Source organism: Nymphalis io, chromosome 24 (assembly GCF_905147045.1).
Source record: "Nymphalis io chromosome 24, ilAglIoxx1.1, whole genome shotgun sequence".
Lineage (NCBI taxonomy): Eukaryota > Metazoa > Arthropoda > Insecta > Lepidoptera > Nymphalidae > Nymphalis > Nymphalis io.
Genome location: NC_065911.1, coordinates 2,607,370 through 2,629,627, shown reverse-complemented (window position 1 = coordinate 2,629,627; position 22,258 = coordinate 2,607,370). Strand labels below are relative to the sequence as shown.

At 37.6% G+C, this 22,258-nt stretch overlaps 1 protein-coding gene across 7 annotated transcripts in view; it reads left to right on the top strand.

Annotated features, from left to right (window-relative positions):
- The window catches only part of LOC126777789 (inositol 1,4,5-trisphosphate receptor), a 70,268-nt gene extending 48,153 nt beyond the window's left edge, over positions 1-22,115 (top strand). For 3 of the 7 annotated variants that reach the window (XM_050500901.1, XM_050500897.1, XM_050500898.1), the window contains 31 exons: positions 194-331; positions 434-637; positions 706-821; positions 917-1,052; positions 1,358-1,520; positions 2,048-2,172; positions 4,568-4,688; positions 5,042-5,184; positions 5,552-5,742; positions 6,004-6,115; positions 6,763-6,865; positions 8,261-8,290; positions 10,315-10,455; positions 10,959-11,050; positions 11,662-11,788; positions 12,170-12,280; positions 13,225-13,367; positions 13,849-14,029; positions 14,165-14,394; positions 14,821-14,921; positions 15,427-15,562; positions 16,219-16,411; positions 16,494-16,616; positions 16,676-16,848; positions 16,992-17,156; positions 17,299-17,476; positions 17,560-17,780; positions 18,323-18,488; positions 18,668-18,828; positions 19,127-19,291; positions 19,426-22,115. In XM_050500901.1, the coding sequence (XP_050356858.1) occupies positions 194-331; positions 434-637; positions 706-821; positions 917-1,052; positions 1,358-1,520; positions 2,048-2,172; positions 4,568-4,688; positions 5,042-5,184; positions 5,552-5,742; positions 6,004-6,115; positions 6,763-6,865; positions 8,261-8,290; positions 10,315-10,455; positions 10,959-11,050; positions 11,662-11,788; positions 12,170-12,280; positions 13,225-13,367; positions 13,849-14,029; positions 14,165-14,394; positions 14,821-14,921; positions 15,427-15,562; positions 16,219-16,411; positions 16,494-16,616; positions 16,676-16,848; positions 16,992-17,156; positions 17,299-17,476; positions 17,560-17,780; positions 18,323-18,488; positions 18,668-18,828; positions 19,127-19,291; positions 19,426-19,518 (4,482 nt within the window). In that variant the 3' untranslated portion in view covers positions 19,519-22,115. The remainder of the gene's footprint in view (positions 1-193; positions 332-433; positions 638-705; positions 822-916; positions 1,053-1,357; positions 1,521-2,047; positions 2,173-4,567; positions 4,689-5,041; positions 5,185-5,551; positions 5,743-6,003; positions 6,116-6,762; positions 6,866-8,260; positions 8,291-10,314; positions 10,456-10,958; positions 11,051-11,661; positions 11,789-12,169; positions 12,281-13,224; positions 13,368-13,848; positions 14,030-14,164; positions 14,395-14,820; positions 14,922-15,426; positions 15,563-16,218; positions 16,412-16,493; positions 16,617-16,675; positions 16,849-16,991; positions 17,157-17,298; positions 17,477-17,559; positions 17,781-18,322; positions 18,489-18,667; positions 18,829-19,126; positions 19,292-19,425) is intronic. The other 4 variants (XM_050500902.1, XM_050500900.1, XM_050500899.1 and 1 more) reach the window with 3 other exon arrangements.
- The last annotated feature ends 143 nt before the right edge of the window (positions 22,116-22,258 follow it).

Genomic DNA, 22,258 nt, shown 5'->3' with positions numbered 1-22,258 from the left:
GATAGCACCCGATGACGTAGTAGACGACCAATGAGCGTTTAATGTCTAGTCAGATTAGTTAGTCTGACTTTGCTCATCATTTCAACAATTGGCGGCAATATTCTGTACATTTGTAGGTTAATTTTAAATAAAATGACAATAGGGGCTGTATAGTATCTAAATGTACACTGAATTTTTCTGGTCTCCCACTCAGGTTCCCCACGACGAGGATGATGCAGCGATGGACGAACTACTGGCTCTCGCTCACGAGTTCCTCCAACATTTCTGCCACGGCAACCAGCAGAATCAAGCCATCCTACATAAGCACCTCGACCTCTTCCTTAATGCTGGGGTAAGAAACCTTCGACGCCACTCACTAATCTATGTATTTTTTTGATATCTAAAAGGACCCGACCTTAATACATATGTTCCCTAACCCCGCCGGCGTCCGCAGATCCGCGAGGCGCAGACGGTGTGCGCCATCTTCTCGGAGAACGCGTCGCTGTGCGCGCACGAGGGCAACGAGAAGGTGGCGGCGCACTTCGTGCACTGCGTGGAGGCGCGCGGCCGCCGCCCCGCCTACCTGCGCTTCCTGCGCACCATCGTGCGCGCCGGCGGACAGCACATCCGCCGCAGCCAGGACCTCGTCATGCAGGAGGTGCCGCCCGCCCCGCCCGCGCCCCCGCGCCCCCGCGCCGCCCGCCTGACCGGCCGCTCTGCTTGCAGATGGTGAACGCGGGCGAGGACGTGCTGGTGTTCTACAACGACAAGGTGTCCTTCAACTACTTCCTGCAGATGATGCGCCAGTACAAGCGCACGGGCGAGATGCCGGAGGCTCTGACGTTAGTAGGCTTTATCCTATATCGTTTGTAGTCACAGTAAGAATATTTTAATGACAAATAACCTGTAACATTTATCGTTTTTTATCTGTAACCAGATACCATATAGACCTGGTGAAGCTTTTGACGTGCTGCACTCTGGGCAAGAACGTGTACACCGAGATAAAGTGTCACAGCTTGTTACCATTGGACGACATCGTGGCCATGATCACTCACCCGGACTGTATTCCTGAGGTGACACGACACATAAATAATCAGACAATCCGTCTAAAATCTATTACATTACGCTTTTTTTGTTTCCTTGTGTAAACAATATCATAATTTATCGATTAACCTATCATCCATGGCTACCATCAATTCATAATTTCATTCAAATTATTGTTTCATTAACTGGTAGTGCATACATATTATGGTCTATTTTTTGTCTGATAAGGTACATTCTTGTTACTACAGTTTTATAAGTATAAAATCAGAATCAATTTTAAAACACAATTGAATGATATGAATTAAATTTATAATAATTGTTTCTCTTTATACAGGTGAAAGAAGCGTACGTGGGTTTCCTGAACCACTGCTACATCGACACGGAGGTAGAGATGAAGGAGATATACTCCAGCAACTACATGTGGGACCTGTTCGAACGGTCCTTCTTGCAAGACATGCTCGCTATCCTGCAACCGGAGCCGCAGACATCGGAGCCGGGTGAAATACTTTTTAGTTTTTATTTATTTATATATAATATGTGTTTACCACCTTAAATCAACTCCAATAGATAACTTACATTTAAGCCATAATGATAAAATTGGAACAAAGGTCTCAAACCCTTAAAGGCTGAATGGATGTTTCATAAAATATCGAGTATCTTGCTTTCTAAATCTACCAAGGCTTGATATATTTTCAAGCGGAGAGGAGACAGGAGTAAACGGTCCACTGCCGATCAGAAGCTTCCGCGCTTCTTAATAATAATTTAAAAGCTGCAGTCCTTTGTGGATTGGTGGCTATGATCTGATTATGTTGTGGTGTTTCATCAGCTTTATATAACGCTGGGCCTCACATCAGTATCTAAGACAATTTTCAATCTAAAACACAATAGCCCGACGTATAAAAAGGGCATGTGGTAATGAAACGTGCTCAGAGTAACAATGATATAAAATATTTGACAACGAATAAGCTGCTGCGGAGAGGGGCCGTTTACCAGCGCCCTCGCCGCTAACGTCCGCTGTGCGCAGGCTCGTCGGCGCGCTCGCCGGGCGGCTGTCGGCAGGCGTGGGTCAACTACGTCACCGACGTGCTCGTGCACACCATCTGCACCTTCTTCAACTCGCCCTTCAGCGACCAGAGCACCACCGTGCAGGTGACCGCCCTGACTGATCATAAACAGGATAGATATAGACCACTGCCGATTGATTCATTCGGCCTTTTTTAATAGCGTAAGTCTGAGAGCTCTGTTAGGACAGACGTGTATTCGTATGTATGTTAAACGTATTTTAAATCTGTAGGACTCTCCTTTAATTGATATATTGTTTGATTTTTTATAATTATATGTATATAAAAGTATAACGAAACACTTCTTACTCGCGATTCTGAAATATCTTCTAAGTTAAGAGGCTATCTTAAAGAAAAATAAGTGGCAAATACTTCTTGCTTTAAACTTTGATTTAGTTTTAGTCAACCTTGAAACTATTAAAACATTGACACTAAAAGATTTCGCACACTACATTGTTTATAAACAAATTTACCTTATAATGGATGTTACGTCATCATATATGTATAAGATATTAGTAATTTGATTTTGAGTTTTGCGTCTTGTAAGGTGACACAAGATATAAGAAGGAACAAATTATTTACACGATTAAAGTTCACATCCACGCGAGTACCTATTAAGGACCCAGTGAGTAATATATGTACTAGATATACATTCGCTAGGCGTCCATTATGTTATATAAAAAAACTCATTGCTATATCCTATGTTATTGTAAATGCCTGCATTAGTGTAATAATAATATTCTCGGACATTTTTACACAGGGCCATCTGATCCCAAATTAAGCTTGTACAGACCTTTTACTATGGAAACCAACTGATATACTACATATACTACTTTTCATTTTGTAAATTATCATACTTATATAGATAATTACACCCAGACTCAGGACAAACAGACATGTTCATGCACACAAATGTCTGTTCTGGGTGGGAATCGAACCCACAACCTTCGGCGTGAAAGGCAAGCATTCACCAACCACGCCAATCGGCTCGTCAAAAGAGTATGACATTACTATGTCACTAATATTGTAATTTATTTTGTACATAAGCTGATGGTATTTCTTATATCAATAAACAACAAATTTCTATATATAATTGAACGACATTCGTTAATTGGTGAATTGATTTCGTACTTCGCCCGTCTATAATTGAATTATATGTCTATTGTTAATCACATACTTACTGGTGGTAGGGCTTTGTGCAAGCTCGCCTGAGTAGGTACCACCTACTCATCAGATATTCTACCGCAAAACGCAGTACTTGGTATTGCTGCGTTCTGGTTTGAAGGGTGAGTGAGCCAGTGTAATTACAGGCACAGGGGACATAACATCTTAGTTCCCAAGGTTGGTGGCGCATTGGTGATGTAAGCGATGGTTAACATTTCTTACAACGCCGATGTCTATGGGCGTTGGTGACCACTTACCATCAGGTGGCCCATATGCTCGTCCGCCTTCCTATTCTATAAAAAAAAAAACATGATAAACTTAATACAAATATGTCATATCCATACATTTTGCCCTTTTCTACAAACTTAATCGAAAATCGCTGTTTGATATTTTCTATACTCACTATGTGATCAGTACGTTTACACCGTTACCCAGTAACTAGGTTTCACTATTGAAAAACTTGTGAAATTTTTGCTAAATATCATCGATATGTGTTTTTGGCTCTGGCTCAGTACACCATGCAGATGCTCCCAGTAGTATTCAAACACTCCCTGCTAACACTAATGTTGCTGGTTGTGATGTCATATTATACTGGAATAGAAGTGTCATTTAAATAACTATAAACGTATATCGTTGCTTTTATAACATGAGTCTTAGTTTAAAAATAGAATCACTAGTATTTAAAATTTAATAACGAAAATTTTCTTTCATTATTAGCATGAAAATACAATGTCATCTGACAATATTAAGGCAGCATTCTGCTTCAAATATAGACATTTGTTTAAAAAAAATAAAATATTGTTAATACCTATTAGTATACCATTATTGCTTAATCTATATATTTCATAAATTGATATACACGTATATTGAATGGAATAACTTTTTAATAATATACTCGCAACTACGTATATACTGTATAAGTATGTATTTGTATCATATATTAACATTTTATATATTATATTTTGCTATATTGGACGCTGGACTTGTTGATGTAAGTATTATATTTTTTATCACTTCTTTGCGATATGTATATTATAATCGCAATACGAAAATGTAATGGCTCCTGCTACAAAGAATATTTCATTGACTAGGAATGTATGCCAGATGACTTCTTGTAAGAATTTGAATATTAGTAAAAGAATGATATAAGAATTGGAATATCAATACTTCTAAGATTACAATGAAATTGAATGTCCTGCATAAATTAAAACTGTACCAATCGTCTTTCTGAAGAAAAAATAAAAATAAAGTTATAAGTTACATCTACACGTATTATGCGTACGTGCGTGCGTACTAAAACATTGGTATCCGTTCCACAGACCCGACAGTCGATATTCGTGAAGCTGCTCCAAACCACCTTCCGGATCTACCAGTGTCCTTGGCTAACGCCGCCGCAGAAACTCAACGTTGAGAAATGTATACGCACTCTCAGCGAAGTCGGTGAGAAATATAAGTTTTTATTTCTTAATTTTCTATCTTTGAAGTCCATTAATTAAAAAAAAAAACCATTTCACTTTTAAATTAAACAGCAAAGTCCATGAAAAATATTTTATCTTGAAGATTTTCTTTGCAAATAATTTATTTATTTATACCCTTATAATTAAGATTGTATTACCAATATAGTCTTAATACAGCTTAAACTTTCTCTATATATATACTGTATATATTTAATTGTTTTATTTTAGGTACGCGTCTGTCAGATCGTGACCATACATTTAATTGAAACAAAAAAAAACTACTTATATATATAATTTCTTGGGTTTGTCTTAATAAACATATGAGTTTTTTAACAGCGAAGAGTCGCAGTATAGCGATACCGTTGGAGCTAGAAGCGAAGATCCAGACGGTGTTCGAGAAGGCGGCGGCGCTGTCGCGGCAGACCAGCAAGTGGCTGCTCGCCTCCAAGACCTCCAAGCTGGAGAAGATGGCTTCGCAGGTACAGTATTTACACCATACATTTGGTTCTAGGCCCGCGTTTCTTTGCGTGTGTTATGGGCTATGTGCCATTATGTCTTAACCCAGTCGCGTAACTTCAAATTTGGCGCACCGAGCACAAAAAATAATCTCCCCTTAAATGTTTTAGGAAAGTACCTGTAGTACCTATTCTTAATTATGATTAATAATAAATATTAGATAACTTGTGTGATGTTAATTAAGTAGGTTCCTCGAGTTTTTTTAGAAAAGTCAATCATAAAGAAACAAAACATTGACAACTATAATAAAACCGCCGCCCCGGGTACGTGCCCCTTGGTCATAAAATATAATTATATGTTATAGTCTTATGAAATATCTTTCCCCTCTAGACAAACCTCCAAAACGATAGATCCGTGATGGAAGGCCTGCAAGAGATAGTCGCGTTACTAGAGGAGCAGCTGCGACCCTTACTACAAGCCGAGCAGTCTCTGCTAGTCGACATCTTGTACAAACCGCATCGGCTGTTCACCAGCCCCGGGGAACTGACGCACCCCGACACAAGCGGAATATTTATATCGAGGTATGCAAGAATTCGCTTTTTTATGTTTTGCAAAAAATATTTTCCATTAAATAATTTATCATCACCGTAAATTTTATACTATTTTTTGACGTGATATGTACTCAATTTTTACATTATTAATTTTCTTCCCCTACAACTTTACTACTTTATGTCGTTATGAAAAATATATTGTTTATATACCAATTTTGTTTTATATTTAATCTGTTGTTATTTTTGAATTTAGTAATCTTATTTTTAGTAATTAAGCGACATTATTTTCAGATTAATACGTCATACGGAAAAGCTTCTTGAAGAGAAAGAAGAGAAGCTGTGCGTCAAAGTGTTAAGGACCTTGCGGGAGATGATGGCCGTCGATCCTGAATATGGGGAGAAGGTATGTAATTCACTCTGTTTTTCTTTTATTCGACATAAACAACAACAATCTTTTTTTAGGCAACAATTGCAACAGTGTACGCATTAGGCGTTCGAGTTTTATAACTGTAGCCTTAGTCATTTCTTATATACCTTGCCTAGGTGTCATTTCTCATAACCTTAAACCAGTATAGTTATTCCATTAATAAACTTTAATATTTATGTAATAAATTCTAATGTAAGTTATTATGTATATAAAAACTAGGAAGATTCAGTATAAATATTGTTGATAAATTCAATTTTTATTTATGTTTTATATCTATTATCTCTTTCATATTGTGTTTCCTGTAATTTATAATTTATTAATAATATCTAATTAGTGTTAGTGGCATTGCCGTTCTAATTAGACATAATAAAATAAATATTGGACAGAGAAAACGTTATGCTTAAACTAGTTTTAAGCCCCAGCTTCCCAGATTGTTGGGGAATAAGCAGGTGTTAGGTATAAATAAAGTAGCCTGTATCCTACCTTAGGGTTCAATCTTGCTTCATACCAAATCTTATCAATATCGGTTCAGTGGCTTAGTCTTGAAAGCGTAACCGACGGGCAGCTGCATTTATCATATTAATATGGACAATGTTTGATTGTTTTCGATGTTTATTCTTCAGGGCAACCAGCTACGTAACAAGCTGCTCTCGCAGTACTTCGTGAACCGCAAGTCGGAGCCCAGGATCCAGCCCGCCAGCGTCGCCGTCACTCACGGTCCCGGTGGTATGGTTACTTTATAAATATATAACTTCCACTTAACCTTTCAAAAATTTCAATTGGTAATAAAAAAATAAAAATGAAAAATTTTAATGAAAAAAGAACTTACTACTTAATGAGCCTTAAGTGCTTCTGAATATAATTATTTTCTATTCTTGGAATGTAATACTCAAATTACATACATACAACGTAAGTGAAAAAAATTACTTCATTCCAATGGTAGGAGGAGTAAACATAAACAAACCTTGGATACAACGAATATGTAACGTTGAGATTTGCTAATAGACCTGCTATATTGTGCACTGCAAACAGTTCTTGAATAATATGTCTTTATTTATAACACCGTTTCACTTAATTTATTATATCTTTTTTACTTCCAAAGTGACAACGTCGCCGACATTCAAATCGCCATTTTGTCTTTTTTTTTATAGAATAGGAAAGCGGACGAGCATATGGGCCACCTGATGGTAAGTGGTCACCAACGCCCATAGACATCAGCGTTGGAAGAGATGTTAACCATCGCTTACATCGCCAATGCGCCACCAACCTTGGGAACTAAGATGTTATGTCCCTTGTGCCTGTAATTACACTGGCTCACTCCCCCTTCAAACCGGAACACAGCAATACCAAGTACTGATGTTTTGCGGTAGAATACCTGATGAGTGGGTGGTACCTACCCAGACGAGCTTGCACAAAGCTCTACCACCAGTAAATTCATAAATCATTTCAAATTTTTTTTAAGTCAATGTTGTATTATCTTTACTACTTCTGCCATTGGATAATTGAACAAAATTTGATTATATAGTGAAAAAAAAAATGTTACATTAACATTTTATAATATATTATACATTCGTCGCAATTATTAAAAGTAACATTTCAATTTCAATTTAATCAAATTTTGTACAGGAATAGAATTATTTATTTATACAAAAGTAAATTTAATATTACTCGAACAACGATATATACTTGAAACAATAGATCGTTAGTATGCACAATTAGCACTAGGTTTGCAGCACAATAGGTAATAGTTATATAAACTAGTATTCTACGCTAAAACCCTTACAGAAGTAGTTATTTAATATAAAATAAAATATAATCTTGTAACTTTAATGACACAGAAAGTAACATGGCTGCTTATATATTTAACGAAAATGGATAATAAATAATACTTTTTTATTATCACTTATTTTTTTATATATTTTTTTTTTTTCATCATAACTATAAAGAAAAACAGAATTAATTGGTAAATATATTTTATTTATAAAGATATCATGTAATTTTATTCGTTTATTTCATTGATTCAATCAATTTTATATTTCGTTAAAAAGTATAATCGGCCATGTTACGAAATCTAGATACTGGTAGAAATGTTTCATTTGTTTCCACGATGCGCATGCGCAGCAGACACTGTACCGCAACAGCCGAAGAGAGGTGGGTCCATAACATTTATCCAGTCACCAGCTTTATATGTTGCACTTAGATCAAAAAAATATTTTTATAGATCGCCTTGCCATGTAAAATATATTATAGTATTGTATATAAAACGAAATTATATGACGACAGTCATAATTTTTTCAATTATATTGCTTTATTATTGCCGGCCTTACTTATAGAAGTATTTTTAGTGGGTGTTTAGTTAATCAATGATTTCTCTCTTTCTGTCATCATTGATTTGACATTCGCAAGAAGAAGACAAAATCGTTTAATTAATCACCCCCTGAACAATATTTATAGATAACGCCGTATGTATATATTATTTTAACAATTATTTTTTTCTTAAGTATTATAATCGTACTGTTTGTAGCTAATATGGCAACACATACTATTTGTATAGCACTCATAGTTATCTTTTTAAATGTTATCTTTTTAAATTATTATTCTTTTACGTTTAACATCTTAAAATAAAATACATATTTTTAATTCTGGCTCATATTATCTTTTTTTTTCTGAAAAAAGTCAGTAGTAATACTTAAAACATGATTGAATATTAATTTAAAAATAATAAACTATATATAAAGGGAAAGAAAATGTATTACAGACGATATAGAAGTAGAAATGCGTAATCAGAATTTTCAAAATAAAGCCTGAAACGAGTAGTTAACATTCACAATTTTAATCATTAATTTATAATGTGATGAAACGGTGTTACACACTGGCTTGTAAATGTCTTTCTTTTGGGCTATAACCTCCAATCCCTTTGAGGAGTAGGCTTGAATCTTACTCCTGAGGTGAATACACATATGACATATCACGATGTTTTCCTTCACAAGTAAATGAAACTTCAGTGGCGATTTATACGGTCTTACGACTGGGCCATATCGGCTCATATGTTGATCTTTCACATTAATATTTTACGTCATCAACTAAGTATTATAATAGTTATAGTAAACTAGTTCTCGGCTACGGCTTCACTCGTGTTTTAGGAGTCAGGTGTTAGTTATAAAAAAGGAGGATGTCTTTCCTTTGGATTCAACCTTCATATCAAATTTCATCGTAATCGGTTTAGTAGTTCAGCTGTGAAATCGTAATAAGTAGAGAGATAGACTGTTACTTTCGCGTTGATTATAATATTATTGATTTTGCTATAAAATGTATTACAAATTAACTTATTCGTCTGAGCCTCTAAGGAAAAACCAACTTAATTTCTTCTGTGATAACGTTCAATTTATTTTTTGTGTCTGAGAAAACATTTCATGATGAAAATGAGCTATTAAATAAGTTATCTTTTAAGAGCCGGTTGGCGTGCCTTTCACGCCGAAGGTTGTGGATTCAATTCCCACCCAGGACAGACATTTGTGTGCATGAACATGTCTGGTTTTCCTTAGTCTGAATCTAATTATCTATATAAGTATGTATTTACAAAAGAAAAGTAGTATATGTAGTTGTCAGGTTTCCAAAGTACAAGCTCTGTTTAGTTTGGAATCAGATGGCCGTGTGTGAATAATGTTCGGTGATATTATTATTATCTACTGTCTTAATTTTGCTATAGTAGACTACTCGTTACGAGCTTCTTTACAAATTATTTAATATTAATCGTGAATAATACTTTTTAATATACTTATAACAATACCCTTAACTAATTAATGTTATATGAATGTTCGGACTTTTTCTTTTACGATTGATGTATATATGGTGTATATAAAAATAAAAGTACATTAGAAATGCCATCGTTTAATTAGAAAGGATTATTGCATTATATGATATTGAAAATATTTTAAGTATAAAAGAGTTTATATTATAAAGAAAGTTTTAGTTATTGATGGCATATCTATTTGGCTTTATTCTATGGATGTATGATATGGGTGGGTCCAAAATTTATAGGTTTACAATTTAATGAAATATTATTATAATTCTAATAATTTGATGTCACCCTTGACACGCCCACATCATATTCCATACGGTCAAAGCATTTATGGTAAAACCAGAGGCAATAGTGACTCTTTGTGGTCATACAGCAAAGGTCTTGCTGCGCACGGGACAGAGCCTGGCGCAGGTGCAGGCGCACCTGGACCGTGAGGGCGCTTCCGACCTGGTGGTCGAGCTGGTCATCAAAAGCACTAACCGACCAGCTATCTTTCTTGAAGCTATACAGCTCGGTGAGTCATTTTTGTTATAATAAAATTGTCATTATAAATTGTACATTTATATATATAAAATCTATAAAGATTTCGACGAGCCGATTGGCGTGGTATCTACCAACCACTTCCCTTTCGCGCCGAAGGTTGTGGGTTCAATCCTCACCCAGGACAGACATTTTTGTGCGTGAAAATGTCTGTTTGTCCTGAGTCTGGGTGTAATTATCAATTTTAAGTATGTATTTACAAAAGAAAAGTAGTATATGTAGTATATCAGTTGTCTGGTTTCCATAGTACGAGCTCTGCTTAGTTTGGGATCAGACGGCCGTGTGTGAATAATGTCCCAGGATATTATTATTATTCTATTATATTATTTGTTACTCAAACATACACAAAAGAGTCGGACATTTTAGTATCTATCTACCGTACCTCTATCCATACGGTTGATCTTATAGATTACACAAAATGACAAAAGTATTTTATATACTTGGTCGTTGTTTGACGTTAAATATGTCCTTCGACAGGAATTGCGCTTTTAGAAGGAGGCAATCCTATAATTCAACACAGCATCTTCACGAAATTGCAAAATGGTGAAATATCGCAGGCGTTTTTAAAGGTAAAATAATTCCGAACAAAGTATTGTTATGTATTTTATAATATCTGCTATTGAAAATTGATGTTGTTATATTAGTATTATTAAATTAAGATTGAACGCTGTTCCTTACAAGTCAAGATGTTGGTCTAGTGGCTTTAGAAACCTTTCCAGTCGTGTCGGATTTGCTATCCCAACGATTACGAGAGTTATGGTATTGAGACTGCACTTGTATTTACGTAAACACTCGTGCATTTTCAAATTCCCTGCGCAGATGGCTTATCGCCCTGGATAATAATCACCGTGGCCGTAGTCGATCAGGTTTCATAAGCAGAGATGGCCTAGTGGTTAGAACGCGTGAATCTTAACCGACGATCGTGGGTTCAAACCCGGGCAAGCACCAATTAATTTTCATGTTAAACACATGTTTTATAATTCATCTCGTGCTTGACGGTAAAGGAAAACATCGTGAGGAAACTTGCATGTGTCTAATTTCATTGAAATTATGCCACACTTAAAAAGGGAGAGGAGGCCTTAGCCCAGCAGTGGGACATTCACAGGCTGTTACTGTTAGTATGTAATATGAGTGCATTAAATAAGTGATATTTAAGTCAAGATGACTTTAATATTGTTAGGTATTCTACGATAAAATGCGTGAGGCCCAGCAAGAGATTCGCTCCCTGGCTGTGAGCAGTACCACCACCACTACCACCGACAAGCGGTCGTCATCAACAGAAAAGCAAAAATCTAACAGTACCGATGGTAAGTTTAACATACTGTCTAATTATATCAATATGATGAAAACTTACAGATTACAATATTAATTGTATCTAATATTTATGCCTAATGTAAAACTGATGCCGCCCCGTGAACAGACAACATAGATCGGAGATTAACAAATAAAAAATGTTCGGTAAAGGAAAATGTCGTTAGAAAGTGTAAGGCGGTTTAATTTCTGCCAGATGTACACCCTAAACAAACAAAAAGCTCGACATAGAAGAGGTCGGTGGATTAAGCTTTAGAACTTTTCTTTAATAGGGGAGTTACTTAGCTAAGCAGACAAGCTGTTACTCGCATTTTTTATTCAATACATTCAACTACCGAAAACAATTTAAAAATAAGTTCATAATCATCTACCCGTAGGTAAGGCAGTGGTAGGTCCCATTGTGGTGGGAGAGGACATGGACGACGAGGTGTCTAGCGCGTGCAGCTCGGCCGTGCACGCGTACTCCGACATACACACCATGTCGCACGGTACGCTCGCGCACATACATTTATATTTTATTTATTTTTTTAATCCTTTATTGCACACACTTTACAAACATTTAGTAACATATAATAGCAAATAAAACATAAAGTATGCAAAGGCGGCCTCATCACTTAAAGTGATCTCTTCCAGGCAACCTCTGTAAAGAGAAATGCTTATGTGTTTTTAGCCATCATCACTAATCGGGCATAGGGTGCGAACAACTTATACTTAAAATTTAAGGAGTTTAATACAAATATGTAATATACCAACCTACATTCATACATACAAACAAACTTATATAAGAAATAAATACATTCATTCTTTTCTTGTTGTGCTCGTTAAAAGTTCATAACCACTTTTAATATTACTTCCTAAAAGTTCCATAATATGAATAATAATGATGACGCAGTCCAGTCTAACAATCGGTCCGGTTTAGGTCCCATTTACTATTTACTCCCACAATATAATTCTTGCATCCGCGAAATCTCTCTCTCTCCATTTACTTAAGCCCTACCAGTTATATATTTTTCTTATTATTATATGTTATTAGTTTTTGGTACTGTCTTAATAATTAATTTACTGGTGGTAGGGCTTTGTGCAAGCTCGTCTGGGTAGGTACCACCCACTCATTAGATATTCTACCGCAAAACAGCAGTACTTGGTATTGTTTCGTTCCGGTTTGAAGGGTGACTGAGTCAGTGTAATTACAGGCACAAGGGACATAACATCTTAGTTCCCAAGGTTGGTGGCGCATTGGTGATGTAAGCGATGGTTAACATTTCTTACAATGCCAATGTCTATGGGCGTTAGTGACCACTTACCATCAGGTGGCCCGTATGCTCGTCCGCCTTTCTATTCTATAAAAATAAAATTATTACCTATGTTGTTTTTTTATATTATGTTTATTATTATTATATAATATATATAATGTCTACAAAATGGTATTCAGGTACAACCGTCTTGGAAGAAATAATGGCAGAGAAAAAACGTGAATCTGGCAATTCGGACGTCCTGCCTGCTAAGGTAGCCGTCATGCGGCCCATCTTGCGTTTCCTACAGCTGCTATGCGAGAACCACAACCCCGACCTTCAGGTAAACGATTGAATATATTTGATTTATTTATTTATACACAAGTTTTGTTTACAACTCTTATACAAGCCTTGAATTCCAAACTAGCTTTTCGCTGTGTTTTGGAAGTCAGTTCCTTCTCAGGTTTTTGTAACAATAACTTTGCCAATTAAATTTGTAAAATATTAGCCAAAAAAATATGTATAATTACTAATAAAAGCTATATATTAAAATAACCTATTTAATTTTATGTGACCACTTGTGTGTATATTTGTGTGTGACAGAGTATGTATGTATATAAATGTTTGTGTGCGAGGTTGCTTTCTATGTGTGGATTTTAATAATATCCGTATATACAACAATTATTTAAGTTTATAACGTTACCATAGCCTTAAGTTAACAACTGCTCAGTTATTTAACTATTACTATTTTTGCTTTAGCTTATTGTATATATTAAGTTGTATTATATATATAAATAAACAAAATAATTATCTCCTTCCACTAGAACCTCCTTCGTAATCAAAACAACAAGTCCAACTATAACCTCGTCTCCGAGACCCTCATGTTCCTGGACTGCATCTGTGGATCCACGACGGGAGGGCTCGGGTTGCTTGGACTGTACATCAATGAAGGGAATGTGGCACTTATCAACCAGACCTTGGAAACACTCACAGAATATTGTCAAGGTATTTTAAAATATTTATAAACTAAACTAAATCTTTAAATATTTCTTAAATTAGTTTAGCTACATTTTATAATACTTATCTATTATCTTAGGTTCTCTTATTTATCTATCTCTATATCTTTTATCTTCGTCGCAGGTCCGTGCCACGAAAACCAAAATTGCATAGCGACACACGAGAGCAACGGGCTTGATATTATAACAGCACTGATATTGAACGACATTAACCCCCTCGGCAAGACACGCATGGACCTCGTACTGGAGCTGAAGAACAATGCCTCCAAGCTCCTGCTGGCCATAATGGAATCTAGAAATGACTCGGAGAACAACGCCGAAAGGATCTTATACAACATGAATCCTAAACAGCTGGTGAGTGGCTAATATTACCGTCAATATGAGCAGGATACGCTGACTTAACCAATTATGCATATAGCTTAATTAATTATTTGTATTCGTCATCAAATGCCAAATAAATTATTTTTATAGAATAGGTAGGCGGGCGAGCTACTGGGCCACCTGCTGGCATTGTAAGAAATATTAATCATCGCTTACATCGGCAATGCGCCACCAACCTTGGGAACTAAGATGTTATGTCCCTTGTGCCTGTAGTTACACTGGCTCATTCACCGTTCAAACCAGAACACAACATTACTTAATACTTTTTTAGCGGTAGATTATCTGATGAGTGGGTGGTACCAAGATGAGCTTGTATAAAGCCCTACCACCAAGTAAAACGATACCAAATTACGATATCAAATTATAATTCAACGAAATTACACAGCTGTTTCCGTACAGGTTGATGTTGCGTGCTCAGCCTTCCACCAGGAGAACTCCATAGATCCCGACTCCGACTCCGAGGACGACGCGCCCGTACAAGGCGTCTCTCCGAAGGAAGTAAGTCAATACACTTACACAAAAAGATACCCGAAGATTCAAACGATTCCATGATAAATTGTATAATTTTAAAAAGCCTTAGATCTTGTAGCTATGTGAGAATATGAAACTAGGTTCGATCGTGGAATTCTGCTGATGACTGATCGGCGGCCCGCCTAAACAGCGACATCGAGCTCAGAATCGAGGCCTGCCTCACTACCCGGGTATTTCCTATCTACCGATTAAAATTATCGGGTCATCGCTTATGGTCTGAGAAACAAGCCTTTCAGGCTCGAAGGCTGTTTAAGTTACAAAGCATACCATCAATGAGTGTCAATCGCATCGTCTAATCTCATCTCACAATCGCGGTATCGTACGCTGTCGATGTCCGCACTGCGGCAGATCCCCAAAAGTGGGAGCCTCCCAGGTTTCAGGTGCTCGTCGAGTGGTCTATGGAAGCGGGGAACGCTTAACAAACCGAATCGATCTCGAATGTAGTAATATGAAGTGTCCCCCCCCCCCCCCGGTGGGCCACAACATCTACATCCTGTGCCACCAGCTGGCGGCGCACAACAAGGAGCTGGCGGCGCTCGTGCGCGCGTCGCCCGCCGGCCCCGCCGCGCCCGCGCTGCAGTACTACCGCACGCACACCGCGCAGATCGAGGCACGCACTCTTGCAACCGTTACGGTTTCGTGAAAAAGTCACGTTTTCACGAATGTGGAATGTGTCATAATGTTGTAGTATAAACTAGTAACTGCGCGTATTCCGACCGCTACTTTGTTGTTCAATGATACTTATATCGATAAAAAGGCTGACTAACGCCAAGAGATTCAAATCGGACCGGCCCTCACTTACCTATTTTTTTTTTTTATAAAATAGGAAGACGGACGAGCATATGGGCCACCTGATGGTAAGTGGTCACCAAACGCCCTTAGACATTGGCATTGTAAGAAATGTCAACCATCGCTTACATAGCCAATGCGCCACCAACCTTGGGAACTAAGATTTTATGTCCCTTGTGCCTGTAATTACACTGGCTCACTCACCCTTCAAACCGGAACACAACAATAATAAGTACTGCTGTTTTGCGGTTAAATATCTGATGAGTCCCTACGCAGACGAGCTTGCACAAAGCTCTACCACCAGTATTTTAGTGACATACAGTTCTCTAAGCCGTTGTGATTATAGACACGAGCGACATAACATCTTAGTTGCCATGATTGTCGTCTCATTGACGGTGTGAAGTAATATGTAAGGCAGGTAGGTGTTTTGCCTCTCCGTATAATTATGTAATAATCTTATATTGTCGACTCATGCAGATAGTTCGCACGGATCGCAGCATGGAGCAGATAGTGTTCCCGATCCCGGAGATCTGCGAGTACCTGCCGGTGGACAGCAAGCACCGCGTGCTGCAGAGCGCCGAGCGCGACGACCAGGGCAGCAAGGTGGCGGACTTCTTCTCGCGCCTCGACAATCTCTTTCACGAGATGAAGTGGCAAAAGAAGCTGCGTGGTGAGTGGAATAAAGAAATGCCAGTTTTTCAATACTATCTCGCACTACGGAGCCCCTGAAAGTGTGCCTCGATCCGTTCCAGGGCAACCGTTCCTGTTCTGGGTGTCGTCCTACATGTCGCTGTGGAGCAACATACTGTTCAACTTCGCCGTCCTGATCAACGTCATCGTGGCCTTCTACTACCCGTTCGGCGACGCGCAGCCCCGTAAGTACCGCGGGCGGCGGGCCCGGCGCTCGGCCGCCAGTAACGCGCCGGCTGTGCAGGGCTGGGCCAGCACCTGTCGCTGGTGCTGTGGTGCGCGGCGGGCGCGGCGGGCGCGCTGGTGGCGTGGCTGCCGCGCGGCTCGGGCGCCCGCGCGCTGCTGGCCAGCGCCATCGTGCGCCTCATCTACTCCGCCGGGCCCGAGCCCACCATGTGGATGCTGGGCATGCTCACCGTGAGTCGCAGCGAGCCTGCTCGCATTTCATACTCAATTCCTGACAAATCTCCTCCTGACCGGGTCCTCCCGGACCTTGGCGATATCGTTAATAAATGTAGAATCGTAGAATCGAGTTAAGATTTCATCTTTGACTTCGACAGATTGTAGTAAAGGGTATTCACCTGGTGAGTATAATGGGCAACCAGGGGACGTTGTCGAAGTCGACGCGGAACGTGATCACGGACCCCGAGCTGCTTTACCACGGCGTTTACCTCGCTTTCTGCTTCATGGGCATATGCTGGCATCCATTCTTTTTTTCGGTTCTGGTGAGTGGTGCATTTTAATATTACAAAAATATATAGACAAATTATTATAATATTTATTACGTCGAGCGTGACACCGTTCTATAATGTGATTTTCCAAATTTCAAATACGCGAGCTGCCGTGACTAATACGTAAACATTTTAGCTCCTAGACATAGTATACAGAGAGGAGACCTTGTTGAACGTGATGCGATCAGTCACTCGCAACGGGCGGTCCATCCTACTGACGGCTGTACTGGCGCTGGTGCTGGTCTACATGTTCTCCATAGTAGGCTACATGTTCTTCCGAGACCACTTCCTCGTCACCGTCGACCGTCTGGATGGTAACTATCCACCCCGTCAATATTCTTCGAAATTATTCGATAAAAAAAAAGAAAAAAAAGAGTAAGTCGGCCGTCGCTCGCAGACGACCACGACCCGCGCTTCGAGCAGCGCGAGCAGTGCGGCGCGCCGGGCTGCGAGCCGCCGGCCGGCCGGTACGCGGCGCCGGCGCGCCTCGTGTCGGTGGGCGGCGACCTGCGCGAGCGCAGCTGCGACTCGCTCATCATGTGCATCGTCACCACGCTCAACCAGGGCCTGCGCAACGGCGGCGGCATCGGCGACATCCTGCGCGCGCCCGCCAGCTTCGTGAGTGCTACGGGCCGACGCGGCTCGGACATGTCTCGTATCGATGACGGTTCCGGTCGATTTAGGCCAGCTGATCGAATAATAAAACAAATAAAAAAGTCTTTCGTCGCGCATTTTTGAGTCTTAGAAAAAATTTTGGGGCTGGAAAATTTGATATATTTTTGACATCGCTCCTATCGATTGTTTTTTTATGACGTAATTTTATTTTTTCTTTAAGTACAAGATTTTAGTTTAAATATTCAAATGCCTTAGGAAAATAGAAGGGAGTCTGTCTAATTAATTCTATATGATTTTCGGTTTCATATTTTTTTCTTCTAAGTCAAAATTTAACCTAAAAATTATAAATATATTATTTGTACTCTACCCTATTTTAACGTTGATTAAATTAACATTTTAAGATAACTATCCAAAAAAACACCTTAATCATATTAACCACCTTTCTTCGTTTCAATTTAGAATACCGTAAGCGATACATGTGTATATTCTATTGAATGGTTCGACGGCTGCATTTGTTTTATAACCGTCGTCCACTCGGTCGCCAGGAGCCACTGTTCGTCGCACGCGTGGTGTACGACCTCCTGTTTTTCTTCGTGGTGATCATCATCGTACTGAACCTCATTTTCGGTGTTATTATCGACACCTTCGCCGATCTCCGTAGCGAGAAGCAGCAAAAAGAACTTATACTGAAGAACACATGTTTTATATGTGGTGAGAATCTTATAAATCATGTTTATTATACTTTTAAATATATATTGCTTAATTTATTATTATTACATTGTTTATAGAATCTTAGTACAGCCGTTATGCATTTCTTTGCTGATACTGTGCTAGTTGGAAAAATTAACCTCTATTTACGGTCGCTTATAAGTATTATGTTTCCGTACCAGGGTTGAACAGGTCAGCCTTTGACAATAAGACCGTCTCGTTCGAGGAACACATTAAGAGTGAGCACAACATGTGGCACTACCTGTACTTCATGGTGCTGGTGCGAGTCAAGGATCCCACCGAGTTCACCGGGCCCGAGAGCTACGTACACTCAATGATCAAGGTGATTATAACTAGAGGCGCTTACATTTATGACTCTATTACGTACTGTATTATTCAAATTCACATTAAATCATTTCTTTAATCATATTTTCTTTCACTCGACAAGACATAGTGATACCTTAACCAAAAGCGGTAACTACATTTTTAATAACAATGGCAATAGTCGTAAATTAAAAATTACGAACAATGATATATCGAGGAAACAGCGGACACGGCAGTCCGCAATAGCAAAGGCTTTCGTTACATCGCAATCGAATAGTCTCCAGCGCGTAAGTAACATGTCGCGTCGCACTCGCCAGAGCAACAACCTGGAGTGGTTCCCGCGCCTGCGCGCGCTGTCGCTGGTGGGCGGCGGGGAGGGCGAGGGCGGCGAGCTGGAGCTGCGCAACCTGCAGGCGCAGCTGGAGCGCGCGCAGGCCGCCGTGCGGGCGCTCACCGAGCTGCTCACCGACCTGCGCGACCAGGTACCGCGGCCGCTGCGGGCCGACGGACACCTCACACTTTATGAATTCTTATGTTATACACGAAAGCATTCGAAAGTTCAATATTTTGATTCAATTTTTATGGAAAATTTATGAAATCATTTTCCTACTCGCAGATGACGGAACAACGAAAACAGAAACAACGTATCGGCCTGTTGAACTCGACGTCGGCGTATCTCCAGAACTTGCAAATGAACCTTCCGCCGTGAGCGACATACCGATACTTCGACGCACCGGGTAGTCAGTTTCAATGCAGCAACATTTTCGTTTCAATTTAACAGCATAATATATGCTCATACAGCATGATCATCATCATATATTTATATGAATACCCAAAATATGCTTAGTAAGAAATTTTTATTAAGGAATAATAATTTCGAATAGATTAACACTAAAAATCTAAAATACTTTAAGTATTTTTTTTATATTTTATTTCACATTTATTTACATATGTTTATACTAAGTATCAAAACCGGTGCGTCTAATATTCCATCAAGCCTCGATGACAATCGCACAAAAATATCACCTCGATAAGTCCAATGAATAAAACAAAAGTTGACGCAGACGTTGTCCAGCGGTCACACGCACGAAGGAAGCGTGCGAGGAGTGAAATACGTAATACAATAATAAGACTAAATCGTCTACTGTATTTTTTTTTAATTTCGACTAGATGTCACTAGATATATTAACTCTAAACATATTTATGTTTAGTGTGATTTGAAATCGATTTGATAGCGTATGAAAACATTCGTATGAATGTTTCAATCGCAGCGAATCATAATAGATTGTGTCTTAACATACTATTGACAAGCTTATAAAAAAATATAAATGGAATGTAGACTACGGTAAACTATAGACAGCCAATTTGAAGCAATATTTTTATGATAAATGTAACTGGCTAGTTATAAAAAATGTTATCAAAGTCAACATTTCATTAATTATCAACACAAGACTAGACAAATTTTCTTTAGGAAGATATTCATAAAAAAAAATTCTCTATTAAACTATTCAAAATTTACACTCTTTCTGATTAATTGCTACTAAACATAATAAACTATGAAACGTTGTTCGTTATTTAATGTTCATAGTGAAAGTTCAAATTTTGTATCCAACGGGTTTTTCTAATTGGAACCTTAAATATATTACTATAAAGTTTAATTTGTTAATTTTGGATCTTATATATTATCTTCCTAATATTATTTTGTCTGTTTAAACATTTATATTTATTTTTATATTAAATATTTAGTTCGTAGCTAAATTATATATTTTTTATTTTATTTTTTACTGTTATTTTTTTTTCAAATATTCATTCTATTCTCCAACTTAGTTACAATTGAGTATAATTTGGTGTTTTTCAACGAGGTCACCCAAAATTTAAATACTTCGGAAGTGCAATACGACTTCGCTCAAAATCCGTTAACTGTAGTTAGTAAAATAATAAAATTTTATTTAAAAAAAAATCTTATAAAGATCTGAAACGAATTGCGATTAATCGTGTGTTTCATATATTTTGTTGTATCTGTGTGTTATTATATGAATTAGTTACGTTAGGTTAAGTTTTAATATTTTTATTTAACAGATTGGTTTATAGATGACAGCTTTGTTTACTATAAACTTCCCCTTGGAGTGGAAATTATAGTCTCTATGTCTTTGTAATAAGAGATACATGGGGTACAGATGCTTTTTGAGGGTTTTTTTCTTGAATATTTTATATAATATGTTTTAATACAGTATACTCAACCTTTTCTTTATACAAAAACGTCTTAGTCAGGTTGCCGCGGGCCGCAAACAAAAAAAAATTAGATAATTATTTCTTAAATTTCGGGATTGTTACAAATTGAATTAAACAACTATGAACAGATTTATCGCGTATATTGTAACATTTTTTTATCACTTCTTGACGTTTCAAAGACAACGTGGTTACAAGCAGTTGTTTAATTCAAAAACTTCTTTGAAATTAAAAATATTTGAATAGTTTAAAGTGACATCAGGTGGGCCAACGAAATAGCCAGGCGGGCGGCAGGTTGAGTACAGCTGTTTTAATGTTACTGTGACGTTGAAATCATAAAACAGTGCCATGTGACAAGTAACAATAGCGATAAGAATAGGTTGATTTTTTAACAAAACCATTGCTTAGCATTAATTAAATGTATTGAGTATAGATTTTCTCGAAAGATCGTCTGTGAGTCAGTTTTGGTGTTTTTGTACTACTTAGTATGCAGTTATATACACATAAGGGAACATATAAGATGCCAAATACTAGAGTTGTTATGAGTGATTTTGTTGTACTTAAGATGTTTAATGTTTTTAAACTTCAATTCTTACTTGTTACTATTATAACTTTACCATTTACACTAAAATGTTAACATTCCTTCAACATGAGACTACTATATCTTTATATATATATATTATTTTTAGTACAGAGAATTTATCTAAATTTAAAGATTTTTATTAAATAATAAAACTTTTTTTTTTTTATCTAACATATATACGAAGTTATATTTTTTCGACTAAAAATAATCAAACTTTTAATATATTTACTAACTAAATTCTTGCAGTTGGATGTGTGACCAAGTTTCGAGTTTTATACTTATTGTAGATTTTTAATATGTAAATTTTATACTTTCTATAAAAAATAAGTAAAACTTTTCGCATTATTCTGTACATTCCTCGTATTTCTCTTTTATAGAACAATAGATCTGTATCGTGGAATCTTTGAACTAGTTCTCTATTAGTAATAAAGTTAGTGTAAGTCTGTTACGATGAATGCAAATATGGTTTTGTTTATGAAATATAAAAGTATGGCACAGAAATGTTTTTTATTTTTTCTAACCTTAATAAATTTTCATCAGCTTTAAGAGCAACTTGATGCTAACTGCTAAACGTATGTAACCCTTACATTTGATATATGTCAGCGATGAGAACCAAGATTGTAATTACAACAGCTTC